This window comes from Zootoca vivipara, chromosome 5 (assembly GCF_963506605.1).
Source record: "Zootoca vivipara chromosome 5, rZooViv1.1, whole genome shotgun sequence".
Lineage (NCBI taxonomy): Eukaryota > Metazoa > Chordata > Lepidosauria > Squamata > Lacertidae > Zootoca > Zootoca vivipara.
The window spans coordinates 34364701-34389545 of record NC_083280.1 but is presented as its reverse complement, the minus strand read 5'-3'; the positions used below and the strand labels follow the sequence as shown (position 1 = coordinate 34389545).

Sequence of the window (24845 nt, the reverse complement as noted above, 5' to 3'; positions counted from 1 at the left end):
GCGACTTCATCCTGACCATTCCCGGGTGTCCCATGTGAAGCGTCTCAAGAACCCTGTTTCTCAGTGGTGCTGGGATTATCACCCTATCTCCCCATAGGAGACAACCCTTATGCATGGACAATTCGTGCTGCCTTGTCGCATAAGGCCTGAATTTTTCTTCATGCGGACCACCTGGCCACCCCCTCCCCACCCAAGTGAGCACACGGGAGAGAACAGCATCTTTCCTAGTTTTCTCAGCTATATCCGTAGCTGTTACAGGAGCCCCCGGGAGTGTTTCTAGCATCATAATGTGCTCCGCCGGAGCAGGATCCTCATTGCTCCCGCCAGGAAGGGGCAATCGACTCAGCGCATCAGCATGGCACAACTGTTTCCCCGGCACATGGGTCAAGGTGTACTGGAACCCATTCAGGAATATTGACCAACGCAACATTCTGGGGGAGAGAATTTGTGGCGTTTGTTTGTTTGGGTTGAACAACCCTAACAGTGGTTTGTGGTCCGTTTCAATGGAGAAATGGCGACCGTACAAATAATCATAGAACCTTTTGATTCCGGACACAATAGCCAGTGCCTCTTTATCAATTTGAGCATAGTTGCGCTCTGTGGGCGACAACGTACGGGAATAGAAAGAGATGGGCTTTTCCGACCCATCCGGTTCCCTATGACTCAGCACAGCCCCCAGACCGTATTGAGAGGCATCACATGCCAGGACCAGCGGCTTTGACTCATCATAATGAGCAAGGACGCTCCTGCTACTCAGCATTCCTCGCAAGGAGTCAAAAGCCTTCTGCTGCTCCCGCCCCCATCGCCACACATTCTTTTTCTGCAATAGTCTATGTCAGGGGTCCCCAAACTACGGCCCCCGGGCCGGATGCGGCCCAATCGGCCTTCCAATCCGGCCCGCGACGACTCCCGCCGCCCGCTGCCGCCGCCCGCTCTCACGGCGCGCGGCGCAGCGACGATCTAAAAAATCGGCAAAAAATCGCCGAAAATCCTTTGTGCGCATGCGTATGGGCCTCTCCCGACCCGGAAGAGGTCATTTCTGGTGCACTTCCGGGTCGGGGGAGGCCCATACGCATGCGCACAAGCGATTTTTGGCGATTTTTTTCCCGCCCGTGTGCGTGTGCGCATGCGCACGGGCGCGCACTCCCCCGCCCTCCGGCCCGCTGCGCGCGCACTCCCCTGCCCTCCGGCCCACCGCGCGGTCGGCGCGGCGGGCACCGGCCCGCCGCGCAGAAAGTCTGGGGACCCCTGGTCTATGTAATGGTTCAGCTACCGAAGCTTTCTGGGGTAAGAACGAATGATAAAAGTTAATAAGTCCCAGGAATGACTGCAACTCCGTCTTGTTCTGTGGTCGTGGCGCCTCGATGATGGCCTTAATCTTAGCATCTGTGGGGTGGATGCCTGATGCATCAATTTTAAACCCCAAGAAATCCACAGTTGGCACCCCAAAACTGCATTTTTCTTTTTTCAGTTGCAACCCCACCTCCTTGAACTTGAGCAACACTGCACGGACACGCGCAACCAGTTCCTGTGGGTCTTTTCCAGCAATCAAAACATCATCAAAAAATGGCAAGACCCCCGGCAGACCTCTTAACAGGCGTTCCATGAGCCCTTGAAAAATCCCTGGGGCCACACAAACTCCGAACTGTAATCTGTTAACTCTGAACGCCCCTTTATGTGTGACAATAGTCTGTGCTTCCGCTGATTGTGGGGTTACTGGCAGCTGTTGGTAAGCTTATGCCAGGTCAATTTTGGCGAACACCTTGCCCCCAGCCAGTTTAGCCAACAGATGTGATACGACTGGAATGGGGTATGAGTTTCCCCTGAGTGCCTTATTGATAGTACATTTGTAATCTGCACATATCCTGACTTCCCCATTTGCTTTAAGGGGTGTGACGATTGGAGTCTCCCACTTAGCAGAGTCCACGGTTGAGAGAACTCCCTGCTTGACCAATTTATCCAGCTCTGCCTCGATCTTGGGTTGCAGTGCAAATGGCACTCGCCTTGGTTTGAGTCGGATTGGAGCCACCCCGGGGTCCAACTCGAAGTCAACTGGGGGCCCTTTATAACAACCCAGTTTTCCATTAAAGAGACCAGCAAATTCCTTGCATAATACCTCACTCATCTCAGGGCACGTTTGGATTGAATTAAGCCCTGAGATACTCAGTCCCAGGGCAGGGAACCAGTCAGTGCCCAGGAGACTGGGGCGACTGCCCTTCGCAATCACCAGTTTGAGTACAGCCTGTTTGTCCCGGAACTGTACTCTCACGGCACACATTCCCATAACATGGATGCGGCCTGCTGAGTACGACTGCAAGGTTGCCGGAAAGGGCTCCAGAGGGGGCAACTTACCCCTGGGGAAGAATGTCTTCGCGGTCTGGTCCGACACGATGGTGAATGCGGATCCGGAGTCCACCTCCATGTCGCACTGCTGACCCTCAATCTTCACCTTGACGTGTGCCTTGCCTTGCGCTGGAAACTGCACGGCCCTCCCGTTGATCTCCGTTACGTAGTGGCAGTCCTTTAGAAAACGAGTTGCTGTGGGCGGTCTGCGATGCTCCAGTCTAGGTGCTCCTGTCGCTCCCGACGCCGCCGATCTACAGACCCTGGCGATGTGACCCGTCTTTCCGCACGTCCGGCAGATAGCATCCCTGAAACGACAACTCTTCCTTTCATGGTTTCCGCCACAACCTGGGCAACTGCCTCGGCGATCTCTGTGCACTGTGCAGGCCTGACGCACCGACTCAACCCCACGGACTGGGCTCTGGCTCGGAGTAGCCTCTAGCTCGTCCATGGCATGCGCAACTTCTATCTGTGGCTTAGTGGCCTTGCGACTGGCATCAAGCTCCTCTCTTTCATAATTCTCCGTGGCGGTGGCCTCTTTCAAGGCTGAAGCAAGGGTAACCTCTTCTTTAGCCACGATGCGTCTTCTGGCTTTCTTGCTGCTCAGACCACCAATAAACCGATCCAGGAGAGTCTCTTCCAGATTTTGGAAGCCGCAGTGCTGAGCGAGCTTCCGGAGTTCAGCCAGAAATGTGGATACAGACTCCCCAGCATGCTGCTGCCTCTTATGGAACTCCATCCGCCGGGCCATCTTGGTCTCAGTAGGCGCCAAGTGGCTTGTTAGGCAGGCAAGAATATCTTTGAGAGATGTCTCACTCAGCTTCGCTGGAGCAAGTAATGCCTTGGCCAGCTTGAAGGTCTCGGGCCCACAGTAGCTCAGGAATGTGGCCCTTCTTTTGCTGGCATCGGTGATCCCTTGAGCCACTGCAAAGAACTCGAAGCGTTCGACGTAGTCTTCCCAGGTGTGGGGCTCTGATGGCTGGAAGGGCTCCAATACCCTTGGACTCTCCATTGTCCTAGCGGGCAGGGTCGTCTTCTCAGCTGGCCAGTGAGTCTTGTTCTCAGCTGCAATCCGGACTCTGAGGCAGGGTTGTGTTTAACCGCTCCTCAGCATTCCGGATCCCACCTTCGTCGCCAGTTGTTGTGACGTGGGGTTTGTGATTTCAGCTCTCTTGACAAAACATGCTGGAGACAGTTCTCTAGTAACAGCTCTTTATTAAAGTGAACAAGACTGAAGACTGAGGAGAGGAAAGCTACATTTATAGGGACAGGGGACTACCGTGTTTCCCCCTTTTTAATACGTAGTCATAAAGTAAGCCAGGGCAGCAATTTTAAGCATTTGCGAAAGATAAGCCATACCCCGAAAATAAGACATAGTGTATCTCCATGCCTGCAGCAGCGCGGGCGGAGAGCTGAGCCAGCGGCCGGGCCTCTGTTGCTTCTAGCCCAGTTTCTAGTTTCTAGCCCAGCAGCTTGGAGCACCCAGGAGCACCGGAGCCAGCGGCCCTGCCTCTGCCTGGCCGAGGAGGCCTGCTGTTCCGCCGCCTGGAACCGGCTGCTGGAGCGCGCGGAGCGCCCAGCAGCCCCGGAGCCGAGCGCCAGAGCAAGCGGCCTCAGCTCCATCCAGCCGACACCGTCCCGCCGCGCGGAAACGGCTGCTGGAGCGCACGGAGCGCCCAGCAGCCCCGGAGCCGAGCGCCAGAGCAAGCGGCCTCAGCTCCATCCAGCCGCCGCCGCCCCGCCACCCGGAAATGGCTGCTGGAGCGCGCGGAGCGCCCAGCAGCCCCGGAGCCGAGCGCCAGAGCCAGCGGCCTCGCCTCCATCCGGCCGCCGCCGCCCCGCCGCCCGGAAACAGCTGCTGGAGCGCGCGGAGTGCCCAGCAGCCCCGGAGCCGAGCGCCAGAGCAAGCGGCCTCAGCTCCATCCAGCCGCCGCCGTCCCGCCGCCCGGAAACGGCTGCTGGAGCGCACGGAGCGCCCAGCAGCCCCGGAGCCGAGCGCCAGAGCAAGCGGCCTCAGCTCCATCCAGCCGCCGCCGCCCCGCCACCCGGAAATGGCTGCTGGAGCGCGCGGAGCGCCCAGCAGCCCCGGAGCTGAGGGCCAGAGCCAGCGGCCTCGCCTCCACCCGGCCGCCGCCGCTCCGCCGCCTGGAAACGGCTGCTGGAGCGCGCGGAGCGCCCAGCTGCTCAAAGCGCCCAGCAGCGCTCAGACAGCCCAGCAGCATGGCGCGCAGTGCCCAGCAGTGCCCCGAGCCAGCAGCCTGGCCCGGCCAAGAAGACCTTAAGGTGCTGTAAAAACTGTAATAACGTAAAAAAAATAAGACATGCCACCAAAAATAAGCCACCCTGTGGTTTTTTGAGGGAAAAAAGCAATAAGACGGTGTCTTAAAATGTGGGAAACACGGTAGCTAGGAAGGGATACATTTTGGAGGGAACAATATCAAGCAATCACAGTGCTGCCTTTTGGAGGAAACCAATAAGACAGAGGATCCAAATACAGCAGCTTAAATGAACCAATAGTAGCTGTACCCTCTGGAACCAAAAGGCAGTTACTTTATCCTAATGCAAATACAGACAATAATAATACAGATATAAAATCCTTTGACTCAATACACAACAGTTTATTTCTGAGTTTCTCAGTTGCTTTGAGCCATATTTTTGTGAAAAGCAATATAATCATATACAGTTTCACTGCTTTATTCAGTTGGATTTACTCCCTAATAAGTGTGGGGACGCAGGTGGCGCTGTGGTCTAAACCACAGAGCTTAGGGGCTTGCCAATCAAAAGGTCGGCGGTTCAAATCCCCGTGACAGGGTGAGTTCCCATTGCTCGGTCCCAGCTCCTGCCAACCTGGCAGTTCGAAAGCATGCCAAAAGTGCAAGTAGATAAATAGGTACCGCTCCGGTGGAAAGGTAAATGGTGTTTCCATGCACTGCTCTGGTTTGCCAGAAGCGGCTTAGTCATGCTGGCCACATGACCCGGAAAAACTGTCTGCAGGCAAATGCTGGCTAACACCCGCTCCCTCAGCCAGTAAAGCGAGATGAGCGCCGTAACCCGTCATCTGCGACTGGACCTAACGGTCAGGGGTCCCTTTACCTTTACCTAAGTGCATATAAGGCTGCAGCCTTCAAAGAAGATAAAGTTATAAGGGGCAAAACAAAATAATAATAAAAATCCTTCCAGTAGCACCTTAGAGACCAACTAAGTTTGTCATTGGCATGAGCTTTCGTGTGCATGCACACTTCTTCAGATCCATGCACACAAAAGCTCATACCAATGACAAACTTAGTTGGTCTCTAAGATGCTACTGGAAGGATTTTTATTATTTTTTTATTTTGTTTCGGCGTCAGAACAACACGGCTACCTACCTGTAATTATTAAGGGCAGTTGGTTAATTCAAAGTTTGTAGGGGGTAAATGTGTGTTTTCAATGCACTTCGCAATCCACAATCATGGGCTACTTCACACATTTCAATTATGTGTGAAAAGCATGCATTTTTCACACTTGCCAGTGAGTGACAATGGTGCATTCCCCCCCCCCATATTGTAGAAGGATGCTTTTGTTGACGAGGGGTTCCGACGATCCATTTAGCTACCCACCCCTCCCCCCAGGAGCGAAAATGTTTCCCGCCTAAAACGTCACGCTCCTCTCCGCCCCACAACCACCCCCATCATATCAAGGCACAACCACCCCGAGTTGGAAAAGAACCCGTTCAACCAATCAGCGTGCAACAGCGGAGCAGCCTCCGCCAATAGGGCACCAGTAGGGCGACCGAAAGGGGCGCGAGAGAGCCCGTTGCCCCCAACGGCTGAACAATTGACTTTAGTCTCAGACGGGACAGGGCGCAGAACGCTCCACCGGTGACCGTGAAACTCGTCATCTCCGCGAGGCGCCATGGTAGGGAACGGGGGCTTCTCTGGTGGGGCTTTGGGAGGGGGGGACTGCATGGCGGGTGTTAAACCCCTTCGGCTGAGGGTGTTCTGACGGGGGCCGTGAGCTCGGGGTAAGAAGGTGGTAAGCAGGGCCCTATGGCAAGCGGGGAGACGGAAACCCGAGGTCTCCCTCATCGTGTGCGGCGAAGGCCGGCCTACTCGTGTGAAGGTGGCGCGCGAGCACGAGCGAACCAGCGGCGGTTCCCGCAGCCAATGGAGAGCAGCCGCGTGACCCCCGAAAGGCGCGAATCTTGCCGAGGGAGTCAGTTAGCCTCGCGCCGTTGGCGGTCTTTCCTCAGGGCCGAGAGCGCGAGGGGTGACCGTCGTTGCGCCTCAGATTCGCGATGGTGCGGAGCGGTGGAATATTGTGGTTTTTCTATTAAAGGGTGGCGTGGCATGGAGGAGGAGGAGGCGTGAAAGCGGTCGCTTTCCTTTGAATTAGGCCCACAGTGGGATAAGTCAGAGCTGTTGAAATGTAAAACCGGGTATCCTGGCATGAAATCGCGGAGAAGGGCGAAAGGAGACAGTGGTAGGGAGGGAATGCACTGTAATTATTAACCGTTTGGGAAGTGCGAAATGGCCAGATTATGGCAAAATGCTGTGAAAGATGACGGGTAATGAGTGCATAAGTAAAACTTAATTGGATCATATGGAGGGTAGGAGAAATGCATTCCTCTTTAAAAGTATTAGTTAAGCAGGCCTCGGATATTCCATTAAATAGATCTAGGCTGAGATAGTGGCGTGTTTGAAAAGAGAGCCACTTAAAAATAGTCTGTGATGGTACTTTTTTTTTTTTAATTCTCTGATTTACAAAAGAGCAAACTAATTTCCACTCTTTTATGTGTCTTTGTTGTTTTTAACAGCGTGAGTGTATATCTATCCATGTTGGACAAGCTGGTGTTCAGATTGGTAATGCTTGCTGGGAGCTGTATTGTCTTGAACATGGAATCCAACCTGATGGTCAGATGCCAAGTGACAAGACCATAGGAGGTGGTGATGATTCTTTCAACACTTTTTTTAGCGAAACTGGAGCTGGCAAGCATGTGCCTAGAGCTGTCTTTGTGGACCTTGAGCCAACTGTGGTTGGTAGGTATATTGCTGCTTTCTGATGTATGAAATTGCTAGTGTTAAATAGACTATATTGCAGTTTTGAGCAGTATATTAGAGTTATTATGGATTAATATTAACTTTAGCAATACAAATTTTACAAAACAGTTTTGTGGCAAACTATGTTTTAAAGCTAAATGCATCAGGCAAAGGTGAAATAGGAATGGTTTACAAGATTCTTTATAATTTTTTATAGATGAAGTGCGTACAGGCACTTATAGGCAGCTATTTCATCCTGAACAACTTATTACTGGAAAAGAAGATGCTGCTAACAATTATGCCCGAGGCCACTATACCATAGGAAAAGAGATTGTTGATTTAGTGCTGGATCGCATTCGCAAGCTGGTAAGTTTTAGTAGTAAACGAAGAACAGACATCAACCTATTTCGCTACCTTTCAAACTAGTCAGAAAAATCCAAAGGACAAACACAACCAAATTGCTAATCACACCCTCCTTACAACCTCCCATCTTTATACAAACTTAAAGACCCATCAATTTGACTTCTGCACAGACAGCTATAGAACTGTAAGTGAGTGGGTTTTTAAAACATACACTTGTACAGAGAGCAGTAAAATATCAACACGTATCAGTATTGCATAGGGATCTTCTATGTTAACAGGATTCTGGTATGTACAAACTTCCCATGTTACTCTGGTTTAGGTCCTTAATCTTAAAGGTCTGATTTTATTGTGTCAGAATAGAGTTTAAATGTGATTGAACAGAAAAACTGGTTCTTTATTGCACATTAAAAAGTATTCCCAAAGCCATCACTTTAATTGACCACATAAATAATTGGAAGTCATTTATGTGTCTTAGATGGTGAGAAAAAAGCCACCAGTAACAAGCTAATTTTATCCAAAGCAACAATTTATGTTATCTGAAATAGATAAATAAATAATTTATCTTTTGTTCACACGCACCATTTAATATTTTTCTGGAAGTCTTTGATTTCAAGGAAAATGTGCTAAAGATTTTATTTTACTACTTATTAAATTCAGTGCATTGTATCCAACATTAAACGTATTTGTAGACCCACTGAAGTTAATGGGCTTGACTAATTTAAGTTGGCAAATTAGTTCTACAGTAAATAGAACTTACTACCGGTAGTATAGAATCCCGTACACTGTACTTTACTACTGCTTAGTTTTATTTTTCTATCTATCTAAAACATATACTTCTTAACAAAACATCAAAATAACAAATGTAACAAAACAGTGTATCATGAAATAATCAGACAACATTAAATAAGTCTAGGATCATTAGATTTTAAGACTTGTTAAGAAAAATGGAAGGAAATTTTTAATTAGCCAAATATTTTAAATGTACACAGTGAAAACAAGTGATTTGTAGGAATGATTTGTACATTAAGTACACGCTATTGGAATACTGTAATATTTTGCTTGCTGTCTTTTTCTTCTAGGCTGATTTGTGCACAGGTCTTCAGGGTTTCCTTATTTTTCATAGTTTCGGAGGAGGCACTGGCTCTGGATTTGCATCTTTACTCATGGAAAGACTGTCAGTTGATTATGGCAAAAAGTCCAAATTGGAGTTTGCAATTTACCCAGCTCCACAGGTATCTACTGCTGTAGTAGAGCCTTATAATTCTATCCTTACTACACACACAACATTGGAGCATTCTGACTGTGCCTTCATGGTAGATAATGAAGCTATTTATGATATATGTCGACGCAATCTTGACATTGAACGTCCCACTTACACCAACCTAAATCGTCTCATTGGCCAAATTGTTTCATCTATCACAGCTTCACTCCGTTTTGATGGTGCTCTGAATGTAGATCTGACAGAATTTCAGACAAATCTTGTCCCATACCCACGAATCCATTTTCCTTTGGCAACATACGCACCTGTCATCTCAGCTGAAAAGGCATACCATGAGCAGTTGTCTGTTGCTGAAATTACTAATGCATGTTTTGAGCCAGCCAACCAGATGGTAAAGTGTGACCCTCGCCATGGCAAATATATGGCCTGCTGCATGTTATACAGAGGTGATGTTGTCCCAAAAGATGTCAATGCAGCTATTGCAACTATCAAGACAAAGCGTACCATTCAGTTTGTGGATTGGTGTCCAACTGGATTCAAGGTATTTTAAAGCATTTTAAGTGAGTTTACAGAACCTTTCAGCCATTTCTTTATAGGTGGTTTTCATGGTTCACAAGCTGTCCATAAATTCATTTTTAATCTTTTTTAAATTAACAACAAATAGGTAGTTGTTTCCACACTTGCCATTTTAACAGTGCAGTCCGTAATTTTGAAAGTGAAATTAGTCAAATTAGTTCATAGAAAATGCTGCACTAATCAAAATGAATCAAATACGGTTTTAAAAGCTTCTTGAAGATACAGGCCCCAGTCTAAAATGACAGAGTACATTTGTTCATTCATGAGGCCCCTTTCATTCTTTCAGAGCAGATCCTTGTCACATAGTTTTAATGAGTTCCAAAGATTTCCAGATACTTTTTATAGGCAGGCCCATGTACCGTGCTTCGTAATCCAAATGGGAGCGTATGCAGTATTCAGTGCACTTAAAAAAAACACTAGGTATGATATGCAAGTGCATTTTAGATATCCCAACAATATTCATGTAAATTACATTTCTTATTTGTCACTAAGGCACAAGATATCCAGTAGTTTGGAAAGTACTAGCCATACCAATTTTTTTACTAAAATGTGGCAGTTAGCATTTCCTATAATCATTAAGCTCTCAAAGTAGAATATTAAAGGGTGAGATTTTTCCTTTAAAAATATTGTAGCTAAGGACTATTATTAATGTTTCTATTTTTATTATCCCTTTTACCCAGAGTGCTCAGAGCACTATATATAGTGGCATCACATTTTATTCTCACAGCCTTATAAAGTAGTGTAGACAGAGAGATTGTGGCTACCCTGAAATAAACTTCATAGCATAGTTTGGGATTTGAGTAAAAGTCTCCTTGATTAAAGAACAACTCTTTGCTACACCACATCAACTAACCTATTAAAAGTAAAATAAAAAAGTATGTAACAGAAACCACCCCTCATATAGAAATGGGCTGCAGATTTTTCCTCTGTGGAACAAGGAAATTTGGGCAAGGAAGGAGGTCCAGTTTTCTCCATTCCTTCAAATAGGTGACTGGATGGAACAGTGCCTGTCAACTGATTTTCAGAATTGGAATAATTGAGGTTTTAAGAAGTAGGGTTTGGCTATCATTTTTAAAGTATTTGTTTAGCATTTTGGGACGAAACTGACTAGATAGAGAGGCTTTTAAATAGTTTGCCCTTTCCTGGTAGATTTTGTGATCTTGGTGTATGCCAAATAATGTGATCCTAATATATTAATAAGTTAACCATATATTTAACAGTATTATTAGTAGTAGTAGTAGTAGTATTTACTATAATTATTTGAATTTATATACTGCCCTAAACCCAGAGGGCTTTCTTGGCTGAAATATAACTTAACGATGACTGCATTCTGAATCTTAATCCTGTGTAGTTTTATCATTTTATTGATACACACAACCCCCAGGTCAAAAGTACAGTCTGCTCACAGTGGGATGCTCATGATTGCCCACAAACACATTTGGCCTTCCCTCCCTATGGTGTAGAAGCAGAACCTCAGGACATAGTGGAAAATAGATAAATAATTTTTTATATTCTCACCTACCTGTCTTGTTCAAGTTACTTAAGATTCAGTTCACCTCTCCTTTTCTTTCTGTAATGTCCTTGCCTGCTGTAATGGGAAGTAAGGAAGAAGGAAAACTCATCAGCCCTGCAGTGATTCCCTTGAATGTGGGTGGTGGAGCCTTGTGCTGTAGGGAAACATAATTAAACTTTCATTTTTCTTCTAGGTGGGCATTAACTACCAGCCTCCTACTGTTGTGCCAGGAGGGGATTTGGCCAAGGTGCAACGTGCTGTGTGTATGTTAAGTAACACAACTGCCATTGCAGAAGCGTGGGCTCGTCTTGACCATAAATTTGACCTGATGTATGCTAAGCGAGCCTTTGTGCATTGGTATGTTGGAGAAGGCATGGAGGAAGGAGAATTTTCTGAAGCTCGTGAAGATCTAGCTGCTCTTGAGAAAGATTATGAAGAAGTAGGGGTTGATTCTGTGGAAGCTGAGGCTGAAGAAGGAGAAGAGTATTAGAAAAAAAAGTAATGTCAGATGATTATTTGAAAATATTTTCATACTTCAGTTCACTTGTTCAGTTTCAAATAAACATTTAAGCGTTCTAGCAGTTTGGTTTAATCATTTAAAATAGCTTTAAAATCTTAGAATTGATATAAATACATTCTGAGAAAAGTATAAAATAAGGTTTCTGTCAGAAATGGTATATACTGCCTCCTAGATTTGAAGATCTCTCCCTTCCCCCTTGCACTCCTTTTGCAACAATCTTGAAAACCTGAAAAAATTTATATTGAAAAGAATCATACTAATACGTTACAGGATACTAAATCTTAGCAGACATGTCTTTATAATGAAGATCACATGGGGATATCATTGTTTCATTGTACACATTGAGCTTTGTGTTAAATAAACATGAATGAGTACATATATATATATTCTGTTGTTACTTCTTTTTTAAAAAAGTTTCTGTTTCCTATCCTATCGCTTAATAGAACGTGATAATGGTATCATGTTCACCCTTATACAGTACAGGACATTTCCAGAACCAACTGGAAAGAATACCTCATGAAAGTATCCTTAAAGCTTAGGCAGAAGAACTGTAATCTGTCCATGTAAATTTTAAAATAAAGACAAATTGCAAGCAATACATTGAGAAAGGGAATATAAACCCATATTTTCTGAAGAAGTGTGCATGCACACGAAAGCTCATACCAAAATAAAAACTTAGTTGGTCTTTAAGGTGCTACTGAAGGAATTTTTTTATTTTACCCATATTTTCAGACAGTCAAGAGTCATTTACAAAGGTTTGGAGTCTTACCAAATAATAGTATTTGTACCTTAAGAAACTAGATCACAGCATGAAGTAGCTTGCAGTTCATGTGCAATGTCATTCTGTATTGGAAGCAAGATTCACTGTGTTTTACTCTGAGGTAAGTAGATACTACAGTCTTAAGCAGCAATAGCATACAGGCATTAACTTTTTTGTTAGTCATTAAACAAACATGGATGCCTATTAAAGCTCCTGATTCTAGATCTCGTGTCCCTGCTATGCAAAACCTGCAACCAAAACATTTTGACTGGTTGCAGGGGTAATTGTAAGTGACAATGGCAGCCTGTGTGTGTGTCTTTATTGTTGAGAATCCAAATACTTTTATTAAGATTCATTATAATAGAAAATGCTGTTAAATTTGAAGGGTGGGTGCTATTTTATATTTACACGTTCATTCAAAATTCCAATGTTCTCAATGTTACGTTTACAATTAAACTTTGGTTGCATTTTTTACAACATTTGAATACTTTTCTAGGATCCAGTTAGTATGAATAGAACCTGCTTGTATTCATCCCTTGTCCTGTAAAAATGAGCTTTAATGTTTGCAATTTGAACAACAGGTAGGAATGGATGAGCCTGTGGCCACTGAATACTTAACTGCCTTGAACCATGAAACAGATTTAGGGTTGGATGCAATGCCAAATGAGGTGTGGGTATATGATACGGGATGGCCAAAGGTTTATGGAATGCATATGCCAGCTACCTTATTTCTTTAAATGTAAAGGTACCCCTGACCATTAGGTCCAGTAGCGGGCGACTTGGGTTACACTCTCTATAGGCCGAGGGAGACAGCGTTTGTCCGCAGACCTCTTCCAGGTCATGTGGCCAGCATGACAGCCGCTTCTGGCAAACCAGAGCAGCGCACGGAAATGCCGTTTACCTTCCTGCCAGAGCAGTACCTATTTATCTACTTGCACTTTGACATGCTTTCAAACTGCTAGGTTGGCAGGAGCTAGGACCAAACAACGGGAGCTCACCCCGTCACGGTGATTGAACTGCCAACCTGATCAGCAAGCCCTAGGCTCTGGTTTAGACCATAGTGCCACCCACATCCCTTATTTTTCTGTATACATTAGCTATTATTGCTATGATAGTGTCAGGGTTGACCTGTGAGTGGATAATTTTCTGTTGGATTGAGAAATAGCCTCCCATTCTCAGGACTAGGAAGGTCTCAGCAGCCATCTGGGATGTTGGAAGACATTGAAGGAGGGCCCTTATTAGAATTCAGCAGCTGAATTCTAGAGATCATTTTGATCACTTGTGCCCTGGAATGACCCTCAGGGGCGGGGTACTAGCCATCAATGGAGTTAAGGTCATACATCCTATTTTGCAGACAAACTTCCAGATTTGGGGCTATTCAGCCCACATAAACTTAATTAGATAACAATAATTACTAGATTCCTTGTATCAATAAGAATGCAGCATCAGAACAACTGCAAGAGCTTGACGTTTCTATGAGTACTATGTGGCAAAGGTATTGTGAAGAGCCCAGTTTGAGTTTTCAAAGGTGTGTTGTCAAATGGGAGTGGTCTAACTTCAAAGTATTAACTTGCCTCCTTTTAGCCAGAAAGCAAATAAATTGGACGTGCAGTGGAGGAAAAATGCTAATAAAATGCTAATAAAAAGGATATGCTCATTGTTCCAGAAGAGAGCAGTTGAAAAGTTAAAATCAGAATGTTAGAAGAGGAAAATGAATGAAGTAGAAGAAATCAGAGTTGGAAGGGACCCCAAGGATCATCTAGTCCAAATAAGCAGTGTCCCAAACAGGTATCGAACCTGCAACCTTGGCGTTACCAGCACCATGCTCTAACCAACTGAGCTATCCAACCAGCATAATGGGAATTGTTTGCAGCATAATTATGGGAAAGGCCAATTGAACTTAATTGTTAAGGAAATAGTAGGTCTACAAAAGAGAGAAGCAATTCTGTGCATGACCATTGCTTTCTCATGATAATTCTGATTATGTCTGAGCTGCCTCTGCAAACGAAATTTCTATCCCATATTTGCTCTGTGAAAGCTCATTTTAATCAAATGATGAAAGTGGTTTTCTGAGGTTACCTGCAGCTAAGGATTGTTGAAATGTGGCCAATAAAGCAACTGAAAACCAGGAGATGACTGAGTATGTAGAACAGCTATTGAGAATATCTTGAAAGTATCCACATGAACACAAACAGCTGAAATAAATTTAGTATATAATGAGTTTTAATTAAAGGCTATAAACTATTCCGAAGGCAGTGTCCCTAGTAGAAGCAACCTCTGTGTTGAGCAGAAACAGCATTTTCACAAACAATTTACAAGTTGACGCTAATTATACATCTTGATGGGTCTAGTAAAGTTAAATGTACTTCATTTTGAGTTTGGATTTTCATAGGGGATCAGGAAGAAATATCACTGGTGCTATTTTTGCAATAGGCATATGCCCAGTCTGTTTGTCCATCAATTAATATTTTAAAATTTATTAAGTGACATACATTAAGTTGTTAAATTTTTACTATTTTCAATTCTGACATTGCCTTATGATGAATATTCAGTCCACATATGTACTGGATGATTCTGTCATAGTCTGCCCTCTTGTACTATACAGCATGGGGAAAACAGCAGATGACTCATAACGTGCAGGTTTCCTGGAACTGAAGGTCGTGTTTTATAAATGACTCTAATAATTGCTCAAAGTAAACTAGAAACTTCCTTACTCGGAAGTAAAACTCAACTACATTTTGATCTCATCTTCAGCGAAACTGTTGTAGAATGAGCAGACTAGTCTGTCATTCGCACCAAATACACTGACATCTCATTCTGTAAATATGGCAGTAAGCTGGGGAAGGTTATAAAAACATGGTCGTGCATATCATTCACTTTTTCTTAACATCAAATGTAGCCCTTTGAGAGCTCTAAAATAGTTATCCCAGTTGTGAGCTGGTTTTCAAAAGAAGTATGCAAGCATAATGCACTACAGATCTAGCCCTATTCATTCCATAGGGTGCCAAGAATCAGTTTTGAACCACCTCCAGTAGTGACTGTTAACCTGCAAGTTTATACTGCATACTTTCTTCTTTTCCATCAGTTCATTAGCTAATTATTTACAACAATAGGTTAAGTGGCAGTGCCATTGTTTCAGTTCAATGCAATATAAAAATCAATGTCTAAACCTGGGTTTTGCTACAGTATATGCTACAGTGGGGCTCTATGTCACCTTTGAAGGTGACCCGGAAACTACAACTAATCCAGAATGCAGCAGCTAGATTAGTGACTGGGAGCGGCCGCCGAGACCACATAACACTGGTCTTGAAAGACGTACATTGGCTCCCAGTACGTTTCCGAGTACAATTCAAAGTGTTGATGCTGACCTTTAAAGCCCTAAACGGCCTCAGTCCAGTATACCTGAAGGAGCGTCTCCACCCCCATCATTCTGCCCGGACACTGATGTCCAATGCTGAGGGCCTGGCGGTTCCCTCGCTGCGAGAAGCCAAGTTACAGGGAACCAGGCAGAGGGCCTTCTTGGTAGTGGCACCCCCCCTGTGGAACGCCCTCTCACCAGATGTCAAATAGAACAACAATTACCAGACTTTTAGAAGACATCTGAAGGCAGCCCTGTTTAGGGAAGCTTTTAATGTTTAATAGATTATTGTATTTTAATATCCTCCTGGAAACTGCCCAGAGTGGCTGGGGAAACCCAGCCAGATGGGTGGGGTATGAATAATAAATTATTATTATTATTATTATTATTTATTTATTTATTATTATTATTATTATACAGTACAGTGTCTCTCAAGTGGTTTCAAATAAACATAATCCTGTTCCCTAATCATGGCCAAATTGAGAAGCTTGTCACGCATGTGGCTTTTAAATACTATTTCCTCTGCTACAGGTTTACCACATAGTAAAAAGTAGAGCATCATATGCAAATACCTTTAGAAACTACGTCAGAAGTCTGAGGAGTTCAAATGATGTGTTGAGAACGTTAGCTGGAGTTGACAGAATAGAGCTGCAGCTTTTCGCAAATGATGGCACTAGCTAATTAAGTAGTGCGCAGGTACATGTTTGTTTTAAGAACATCGGTAAGAGGAAGCTAGTATTTGCATTTGGGATCTGGTGTTTATTCTGCTGCAGGAAAGGCTTTGTAAAGAAGGACCTACTGTTGATTCACTGAATAACATCCAGTGTTCTGGCTGGTTCTATGGAGAGTGAGTTTGGGGGTAAGTGCTATGAGCTTTAAGTACTGATATCATTGATCACATCTAGAATTTTAATTTGCAATGTTTTATCTCCAGTTTGGCTAATATCTGTCTAGATCCAGCAAGCCATCTCATGTAGGCCTCAATACTGGTTATGGCAGACCCTGGAAAATACTTGGGCAACTAAGGGACACGGGTGGTGCTGTGGTCTAAACCACTGAGCCTCTTGGGCTTGCCGATTGCAAGGTCGACGGTTCAAATCTGTACGACTGGGTGAGCTCCCATTGCTCTGTCCATGCTTCTGCCAGCCTAGCAGTTTGAAAGCATGCCAGTGCAAGCAAATAAATAGGTGGGAAGTTTAACGGTGTTTCCGTGCACCCTGGCACTTGTCACGGTGTCCCATTGCTCCAGAAGCAGTTCAGTCATGCTGGCCACATGACCCGGAAAGCTGTCTGTGGACAAACGCTGGCTCCCTCAGCCTGAAGCGAGATTACCGCCACACCCCATAGTCACCTTTGACTGGACTTAACCGGCCAGGGGTCCTTTACCTTTATCATACTTGAGCAACTCCTCTATGTGTTTGTGTGCATGTGCATAGCATAGCATAGCATACTTGAAAGTGCATTTCTTCCTCAGCCTGAGTACAAAATATGCTTTGTGTGTGTATCAGAAGCTGTATGTACAGCCGTAATCAGATGGCTGACACTATCAGCTTTGAGAGTGATGCCCATCTGTTTGTAAGGTGGGGAGTGAGGCAGTGCGCACACCATTTAAAGCACATAGCTTCCCTCAAAGAGTCTGGGGAACTGTAGTTTGTTTAAGGGTGATGGGAGCTGTAGCTCTGTGAGGGGCAAATACTGTTCTCAGGATTCTTTGTGGGAAGTCATGTACCGGTAGTTTAAATGTATGGTGTGTGGGCAGCCTGAACCTAGCCCTCTCATTCCACCATCCTGAATGCTGACTGACTCGAACTGGTGGAGCTAACATAGATTATCTCAGTTCCAGGTAGGCACTGGCATTTAGACCATGGTTACTGTGCCTAGTTACTCCTGCATAAATCCTCTTCAAGGAAATGACACCTGCCCATTACCAGAAAGAACAGGGTTTTGCACTTTCTTTTTTATGTCTTGACTGAAAAATGTTTTCCTGTCTTGTTTTGGGGTGAATCACAGAACTGTAGAGTTGGAAGGAACCATAAGAATCATCTAGTCCAACCCCCTGCAATGCAGGAATATTTTGCCCAATGTGGGACTGAAACCCACGACCCTGAGATTAAGAGTCTCATGCTCTACCAAGTGAGCCATGTTAGGTGTTTGTTATGTAATCTCGTTTCGACCGCAAAGAATACATTCAGGTTATACCTTTTCTATTGTATATCTTTTAGGACTACATAGCATGTTTTAGGACTACATAGCATGAGGGAGCGGGTGGTGCTGTGGTCTAAACCACAGAGCCTAGGGCTTGCCGATCAGAAGGTCGGCAGGTCAAATCCCCGCGATGGGGTGAGCTCCCGTTGCTCGGTCCCAGCTCCTGCCAACCTAGCAGTTCGAAAGCATGTCAAAGTGCAAGTAGATAAATAGGTACCGCTACAGCGGGAAGGTAAATGGTGTTTCCGTGCGCTGGTCTGGTTTTGCCAGATGCGGCTAAGTCATGCTGGCCACATGATCCGGAAAAACTATCTGCGGACAAACGCCGGCTCCCTTGGCCAGTAAAGCGAGATGAGTGCCATAACCCCAGAGTCGTTCACGACTGGACTTAACTGTCAGGGGTCCTTTATCTTTACCTTTATCTAGCATGTGCACGTTATACCATAATTTTATTTACTTTTATTGCCTAAAACGGTTGGATGGTGTCTTGTATGCCTCCTTCCAGCTGCTCCTGCAGCCAAGTTGGTGCAAAACATATGGCTCTGCTTTCCTTTGGACCACATCAGCAAGGCCAAGAGGGGTGTCTTGTCATATGGGCAGCCTAGGACCTCCATACGCACTGCCCAGGCTTGCGCCCCAAGGAGGTTCCTTCGGTGCTGCTAATGCAGCAGTTTGACTTCATCCCCGGAGGTGCACTCAGTTGTCTCTTGAGACAGACAGATGCAAGCAACAATATATTTTTGCGCTTAATATTAAGTACCTTGAATGTTGTACAAAGGGGTAGGCAACCTAAGGCCCATGGGCCACAAGCAGCCCATGGGGGTCGTTTAACCGGCCCTTGAGCCGCCCCCGAACCGAGCTGCCTGCTCGTGCTGCGCTAAACCGGTGCAGCGTAGCGACTTGCTTCCGCAGCACCAGAAATCGCGTCCACACATGCGCAGATGCTGGAAATTGTATCTGTGCAGACGCAGACACTGGAAATCGTGGGTGCATGCACAATCCGGCCCGCGGAGGGATCTCCGCTGGAGTGAACCAGCCCAGGGGAGGTAAACTTTGCTGATCCCTGTTGCAGAAAGTATAAAAACATAGTCTATTCAAACACGTAAAGAGCCCTGCTGGATTAGACTAAGGGTCCATCAAATTCAGAAGCCTGTTCCCAACACTTGGCAATCAGACCCATTCTAACTCTGATATATCACTAGAGTCATCACTACTAGTAGTCAATGCCTGCTCTGTGCTCCATAAATTTGTCTGTTCGACAGTTGAATTTGCTACCAAGGAGTGTGGTGGAGTCTCCTTCTTTGGAGGTCTTTAAGCAGAGGCTTGACAGCCATATGTCAAGAATGCTTTGATGGTGTTTCCTGCTTGGCAGGGGGTTGGACTGGATGGCCCTTGTGGTCTCTTCCAACTCTACGATTCTATGATTCTATCTCTCATACCTGTTTAAATCCATCTAAGTTAGTTGCTGACCCCATGTTTTGTGGTAGCAAGTCCAAAATAGACCAATTTTATAAGAATTAGATAAGAATAATTTATGTAATTTAACGCACACTCCACTTTCCCCCTGCCTCCGAGCAGCAAATGTAAAAGCAACAGATTTTCAAACCAAGAACAACAGCGGAAAGCAAAAACGCAAAGAGCAACGCCAATAAGTAATACACTGGCACCCTTTGGGAGCAACGGCAGGATATAAATTTATTTAATGATTTAATTAAATAAGCAAACAACAACAGAATCAACTGAATAACTTCAGTTGCCAGAAGAACACCTTTTGAGTTTTCCATAGATTTGTGGGGGGGCCCAACAACAACAAAAACCCTGTTATATCTGTCACCAATCTGGTCTCAGAAGGCGATAGACACACAAGAAGGATGCAATACCAAGTCTTAAAGGATGAACAGATTTACATATGAGGAGACAGCCCTTCAAGTAGTTTTACATTGAACTGTTAGGGTTTTATAGGTACTTATTATGTAAGCCAGCCTTTGCCAGCAGAATCAGACTGACCAGAGTTGGAATTCAAAACACCTGGAGGCCTCCAGTTTGGTGAAGGAAGTCAAATATTAATGGAATATTATTGGAATATTAATGGCCTTTCTCCATTGTGGAAGGCAAAGCAACTTACAGGGGATTCTCAACGAGTCTCGCAATGAGGCACTAGTTAAAGAGTGTGCCACGGCCTTTTTTGAATAAAACAACAATACTTACCTAAAGCTAAAGTGGTTTTGAAACACAGCTCAAGGTCACATCCTTGTTCAGCAGCATATTTTAAAAATAAATAAATAAATCACCAAGCACCGTATTCCACAGCACATTTCAAGGTCACATTTCAGCTCCTAAACCATAACAAAAATAAAATTAAATTCTAGCAGCCAGGCTCCAAGGGAACATTACACACGCGGAGCACCCACGTACAACAATGAGCTTAAAACGTGAAATGGCAAATGCTCAGATTACTTACAAAAATGCCACAACCTTCCCTGCACCTATAGCTGAGAGCGGAATAGTCTGCCTCTTTTTTCATGAGTCAGATGCCCATGAGCTAAGATGAAATTGGGGGACATAAGCACTAACCCCTCCCCCACAGAAATAGAAAATGTTTTACATGGTTATATTGCAGAGATTTGGTTACAGGTAGGTAGCCGTGTTGGTCTGGGTCGAAGTAAAATAAAAAAATTCCTTCAGTAGCACCTTAAAGACCAACTAAGTTTTTATTTTGGTATGAGCTTTCGTGTGCATGCACACTTCTTCAGATACAGTGAAATAGACTGGAAAGAGAAGTTGCTGAATTACAACTTATCACCAAGCTCAAAACCATGGAGGGACCTGGTTTGAACAGAGATATCGGATTCTTATCTCATTATACATGATAAGCGATCTTCAGCCATCTCAACCCTTGCTTTTTCATGCAAAACCATTTGCAGTCGTTTGCGGTCATCAACAGCTATCAGTCAGTCAATCACCCATTTCCACCACCCTTCTGAGTGATCCCCCCTCCCCATCCCCACCCCTCCCCACCCCTTCTCTACATAAGTGCCTGGGGACTCCCATTTCACTGTATCTGAAGAAGTGTGCATGCACACGAAAGCTCATACCAAAATAAAAACTTAGTTGGTCTTTAAGGTGCTACTGAAGGAATTTTTTTATATTGCAGAGAGAGAGAGAGAGAGAGAGAGAGAGAGAGAGAGAGAGAGAGAGAGAGAGAGAGAGAGAGAGAGAATAATAGCCCAGTTCTTGCCTGTTTTGGTTATAGATCTCATAGATCTCATTTCTTGCCTGTTTTGGTTATAGATCTCAAACTTACAGCTGGTAGTTTCAATGAGACGTCAGGCAGAGAAGAAGCCATCTCTGCGATGCTTTTGCGGTTGTTCCTCTTTTCTTGCAGGTCTCTTTTTCATCTTGTTTTTCTTCCCTTTCTATTCATTTGCTGCCAGTCGCCTTCTTTGAGTTCCGTGTCTTCCTCTCAGCTGCCTACTTCTCTCAGTTGTTTGTCTTCATTTGGTTGCAGTTCCAGTTGAGTTACCCGTAATTATTATTATTGTTATTTTTATTTTTATTTTCGCTTCCAGTTGTATGGAGGAGGCAGTTTTAGCTACTCCTTCATAGGTTATTAGGAGTTTGAATGGGTAGCCCCATTAGTACCTTCTGCCTGCTTCACTGAGTGCTGTGGTATAAAATTTACGTTCACATCTGCGTCGCAGCAGCATTTCAATGGGAGAATGAAGAACATATTCTAATTGACCCAGGTTGATTAGAGAAGCCCTTAACTATGATGTGATTTAGTTTATTCTGCAGTAAGACCAATATGAATGATAAGACTCTAAGCTTTACTGCAGTGCTATCAAACCCATTGGTGTCCTATTGCAGGGCCTACATGAGTGGAAGTGGCAAAGGTGGGATCTGACCCTGCTAATCATAGAATCATAGAGTTGGAAGAGACCACAAAGGCCATCCAGTCCAACCCCCTGCCAAGCAGGAAACACCATCAAAGCATTCCTGACAGATGAGTGTCAAGCCTCCGCTTAAAGACCTCCAAAGAAGGAGACTCCACCACACTCCTTGGCAGCAAGTTCCACTGTCGAACAGCTCTTACTGTCAGGAAGTTATTCCTAATGTTTAGGTGGAATCTTCTTTCTTGTAGCTTGAATCCATTGCTCCGTGTCCGCTTCTCTGGAGCAGCAGAAAACAACCTTTCACCCTCTTCTATATAACATCCTTTTATATATTTGAACATGGCTATCATATCACCCCTTAACCTTCTCTTCTCCAGGCTAAACATACCCAGCTCCCTAAGCCATTCCTCATAAGGCATCATTTCCAGGCCTTTGACCATTTTGGTTGCCCTCCTCTGGACATGTTCCAGCTTGTCAGTATCCTTCTTGAATTGTGGTACCCAGAACTGGACACAGAATTCCAGGTGAGGTCTGACCAGAGTGGAATACAGTGGTACTACGGTATTACTTCCCTTGATCTAGATGCTATACTCCTATTGATGCAGCCCAGAATTGCATTAGCTTTTTTAGCTGCTGCATCACACTCTTGACTCATGTCAAGTTTGTGGTCTACCAAGACTCCTAGATCCTTTTCACATGTACTGCTCTCAAGCCAGGTGTCTCCCATCCTGTATTTGTGCCTTTCATTTTTTTTGCCCAAGTGTAGTACTTTACATTTCTCCCTGTTAAAATTCATCTTATTTGCTTTGGCCCCGTTGTCTAATCTGTTAAAGTCATTTTGAAGTGTGATCCTGTCCTCTGGGGTATTAACCACCCCTCCCAATTTGGTGGCATCTGCAAACTTGCTCAGGATGCCCTCAAGCCCATCATCCAAGTCATTGATAAAGATGTTGAATAAGACTGGGCCCAAGACAGAACCCTGTGGCACCCTACTAGTCACTACTCTAGGATGAGGAGGAGCCATTGATGAGCACCCTTTGGGTTCGGTCAGCCAGCCAGTTACAAATCCACTGAATGATAGCATTGTTTAGACCGCATTTTACCAGCTTCTTTACAAGAATATCATGGGGCACCTTGTCAAAGGTGGCTCAGAGAAACCATGTTGGTCTTCCCCACTACTCCTAAGTGTTCAATCCTTACAGCAACTCTAATATTGTAGGTGAGTATGTTACCTCCATATTACATATAGGAGATTGAAAGAAAATGGATTCCCTGATGCTATCCAGTGAGCTCATGGTTCAGATGGGTTTTGAATGGGGGGTGGGCGGGGGGCACTGACCAATGGACTCATAGACTCATTGTCTCTTCCCATTTTTGAAGGAAACTGAACTGATGGAGATAAGCAGCCTTCAAGACAACTGCTCTAGTCAAGGGAACAACAGCCTCCCCATTCCACCTTATGTGGAACGCTTCCAACTTGCTATATACATTCCCACATTCATCCTGGGATTGCTGTTCAACGGAATGGCAATGTGGTTTGCCTGCCGCAAGATCAAGCAATGGACAGAACCCATTATCTACATGGCATCCCTGATGGTTTTTGATACCTTGATGCTCTTTGCTCTTCCCTTTAAGATAGTTTCCTATCACAAAAGCGAGTGGGGTCTCGGGGGTGCCTTTTGCTCATTCCTGGAAAGCTTGTATTTTGTGAACATGTACGGAAGCATCTTAACCTCCGCATGCATATGTGTGGACAGATACATTGCTATATTGCACCCGTTTGTCGCCGTGACCCTGAGATCTCCCAAGAAAGCAGCCACAACTTGCCTTGTCATCTCAGCTGGGGTGTGGGCAGGAACTGCATGTACATATCAACTTCACCAACACGGAGGCCCCTGCTTCTACGGCTTTTCCGGAAGTATTTGGAAAAACACCATCTTGTTTATCACCTTGGAAACAGCTTTTCTCGTTTGCATGACAGCTATGATCTTCTGCACGGTCAGGATCATTGTACGCCTGCGAAGGAACCAAGCACCTGGCGAGCCCCTCACAAACAGGAGCAAATCCATCAATATAATCACAGCAAACCTGACTACATTTCTCGTCTGCTTCACCCCTTTGCACGTGGCCCTGGTGTTATATTATCTTGTGAAGAACCAAATACTGGATGATTGCCAGCAGATTATTCGCTCATTTGTTCAAATCAGCCTGTGCTGGGCTAATCTCAACTGCTTCCTGGATGGTATCTGCTACTATTTCATCTTAAAGGAGTTTATGAAATCTGCCTCAACGGAGAAGAATACACAAACGAGTACCATCGACTAAAATATTCAGAGAGCAGCCATTTTGGATGTGCTGTTGTGAAGTGGAAATTTCTCCCCTTGGAACAATTTTGCTAAAGTGTGCTTAAATTCATGTCATATGGTGTTAATTATAAGCTACCTTGAGAAAACTGTGTTTTGAAAAGTGGCATTTCGATTCCTAAATAAATGAAACAAACTGTGTGAGAGGGACATCCAGACTTGTGTGTGCCAATTAAATCACATTATGTTCATAATTTCCTGGAAATCAAACCAGGGCCCACAGTGAGGACTGTGGTAAGGTAGCAGTTGTTCCCAAACCCAAACAGTATTTCAGTTTACAGGCAACTGATTTCTCTATTATTGTCCTGGTTTTTGTCATTAAATATTGATATAAATCCATTGGCTGTAATAATGTTACTCCTGTGTTTTTACCAGTAAAATGATTAGCACAGCCAATTCAGGCGCAGTTTTCTGCATTTCTCCACCCCCATAGTTCTGCCCGGACACTGAGGTCCAGTGTCAAGGGCCTTCTGGCGGTTCCCTCACTGCGAGAAGCAAAGCTACATGGAACCAGGCAGAGGGCCTTCTCGGTAGTGGCACCCACCCATAGCTGCCAAGTCTCCTGTTGAAAAATCCAGGATCAGCAGCGGCGTGGCACCGGAAGTTGCTTCTATGCATGTCTGAACATGCGTAGAAGCGACTTCCGGTGCCAGCGCTGTCCGATTTCCGGTGCCCAGACATGGGCAGAGTGGCACCCAAAATTGGTTCTGCGCGTGT

At 45.0% G+C, this 24845-nt stretch overlaps 2 protein-coding genes and 1 non-coding gene across 3 annotated transcripts; 2 read left to right on the top strand and 1 right to left on the bottom strand.

Annotated features, from left to right (window-relative positions):
- Window positions 1–6848: 6848 nt before the first annotated feature.
- Window positions 6849–11519, top strand: LOC118094006 (tubulin alpha-3 chain). Its single transcript, XM_035133906.1, has 5 exons — window positions 6849–6867; window positions 7134–7358; window positions 7576–7724; window positions 8801–9481; window positions 11223–11519. The coding sequence occupies exons 1-5, from the start codon at window positions 6849–6851 to the stop codon at window positions 11517–11519; spliced, it is 1371 nt and encodes a 456-aa protein (XP_034989797.1).
- Window positions 11520–14085: 2566 nt separating this feature from the next.
- On the bottom strand, window positions 14086–14155 carry TRNAT-GGU (transfer RNA threonine (anticodon GGU)). Its single transcript has one exon. It is a non-coding gene; the product is annotated as a tRNA-Thr (tRNA).
- Window positions 14156–16274: 2119 nt separating this feature from the next.
- Window positions 16275–24817, top strand: LOC118094007 (G-protein coupled receptor 55-like). Its single transcript, XM_035133907.2, has 2 exons — window positions 16275–16526; window positions 23146–24817. The coding sequence occupies exon 2, from the start codon at window positions 23158–23160 to the stop codon at window positions 24088–24090; it is 933 nt and encodes a 310-aa protein (XP_034989798.2). The 5' UTR covers window positions 16275–16526; window positions 23146–23157; the 3' UTR covers window positions 24091–24817.
- The last annotated feature ends 28 nt before the right edge of the window (window positions 24818–24845 follow it).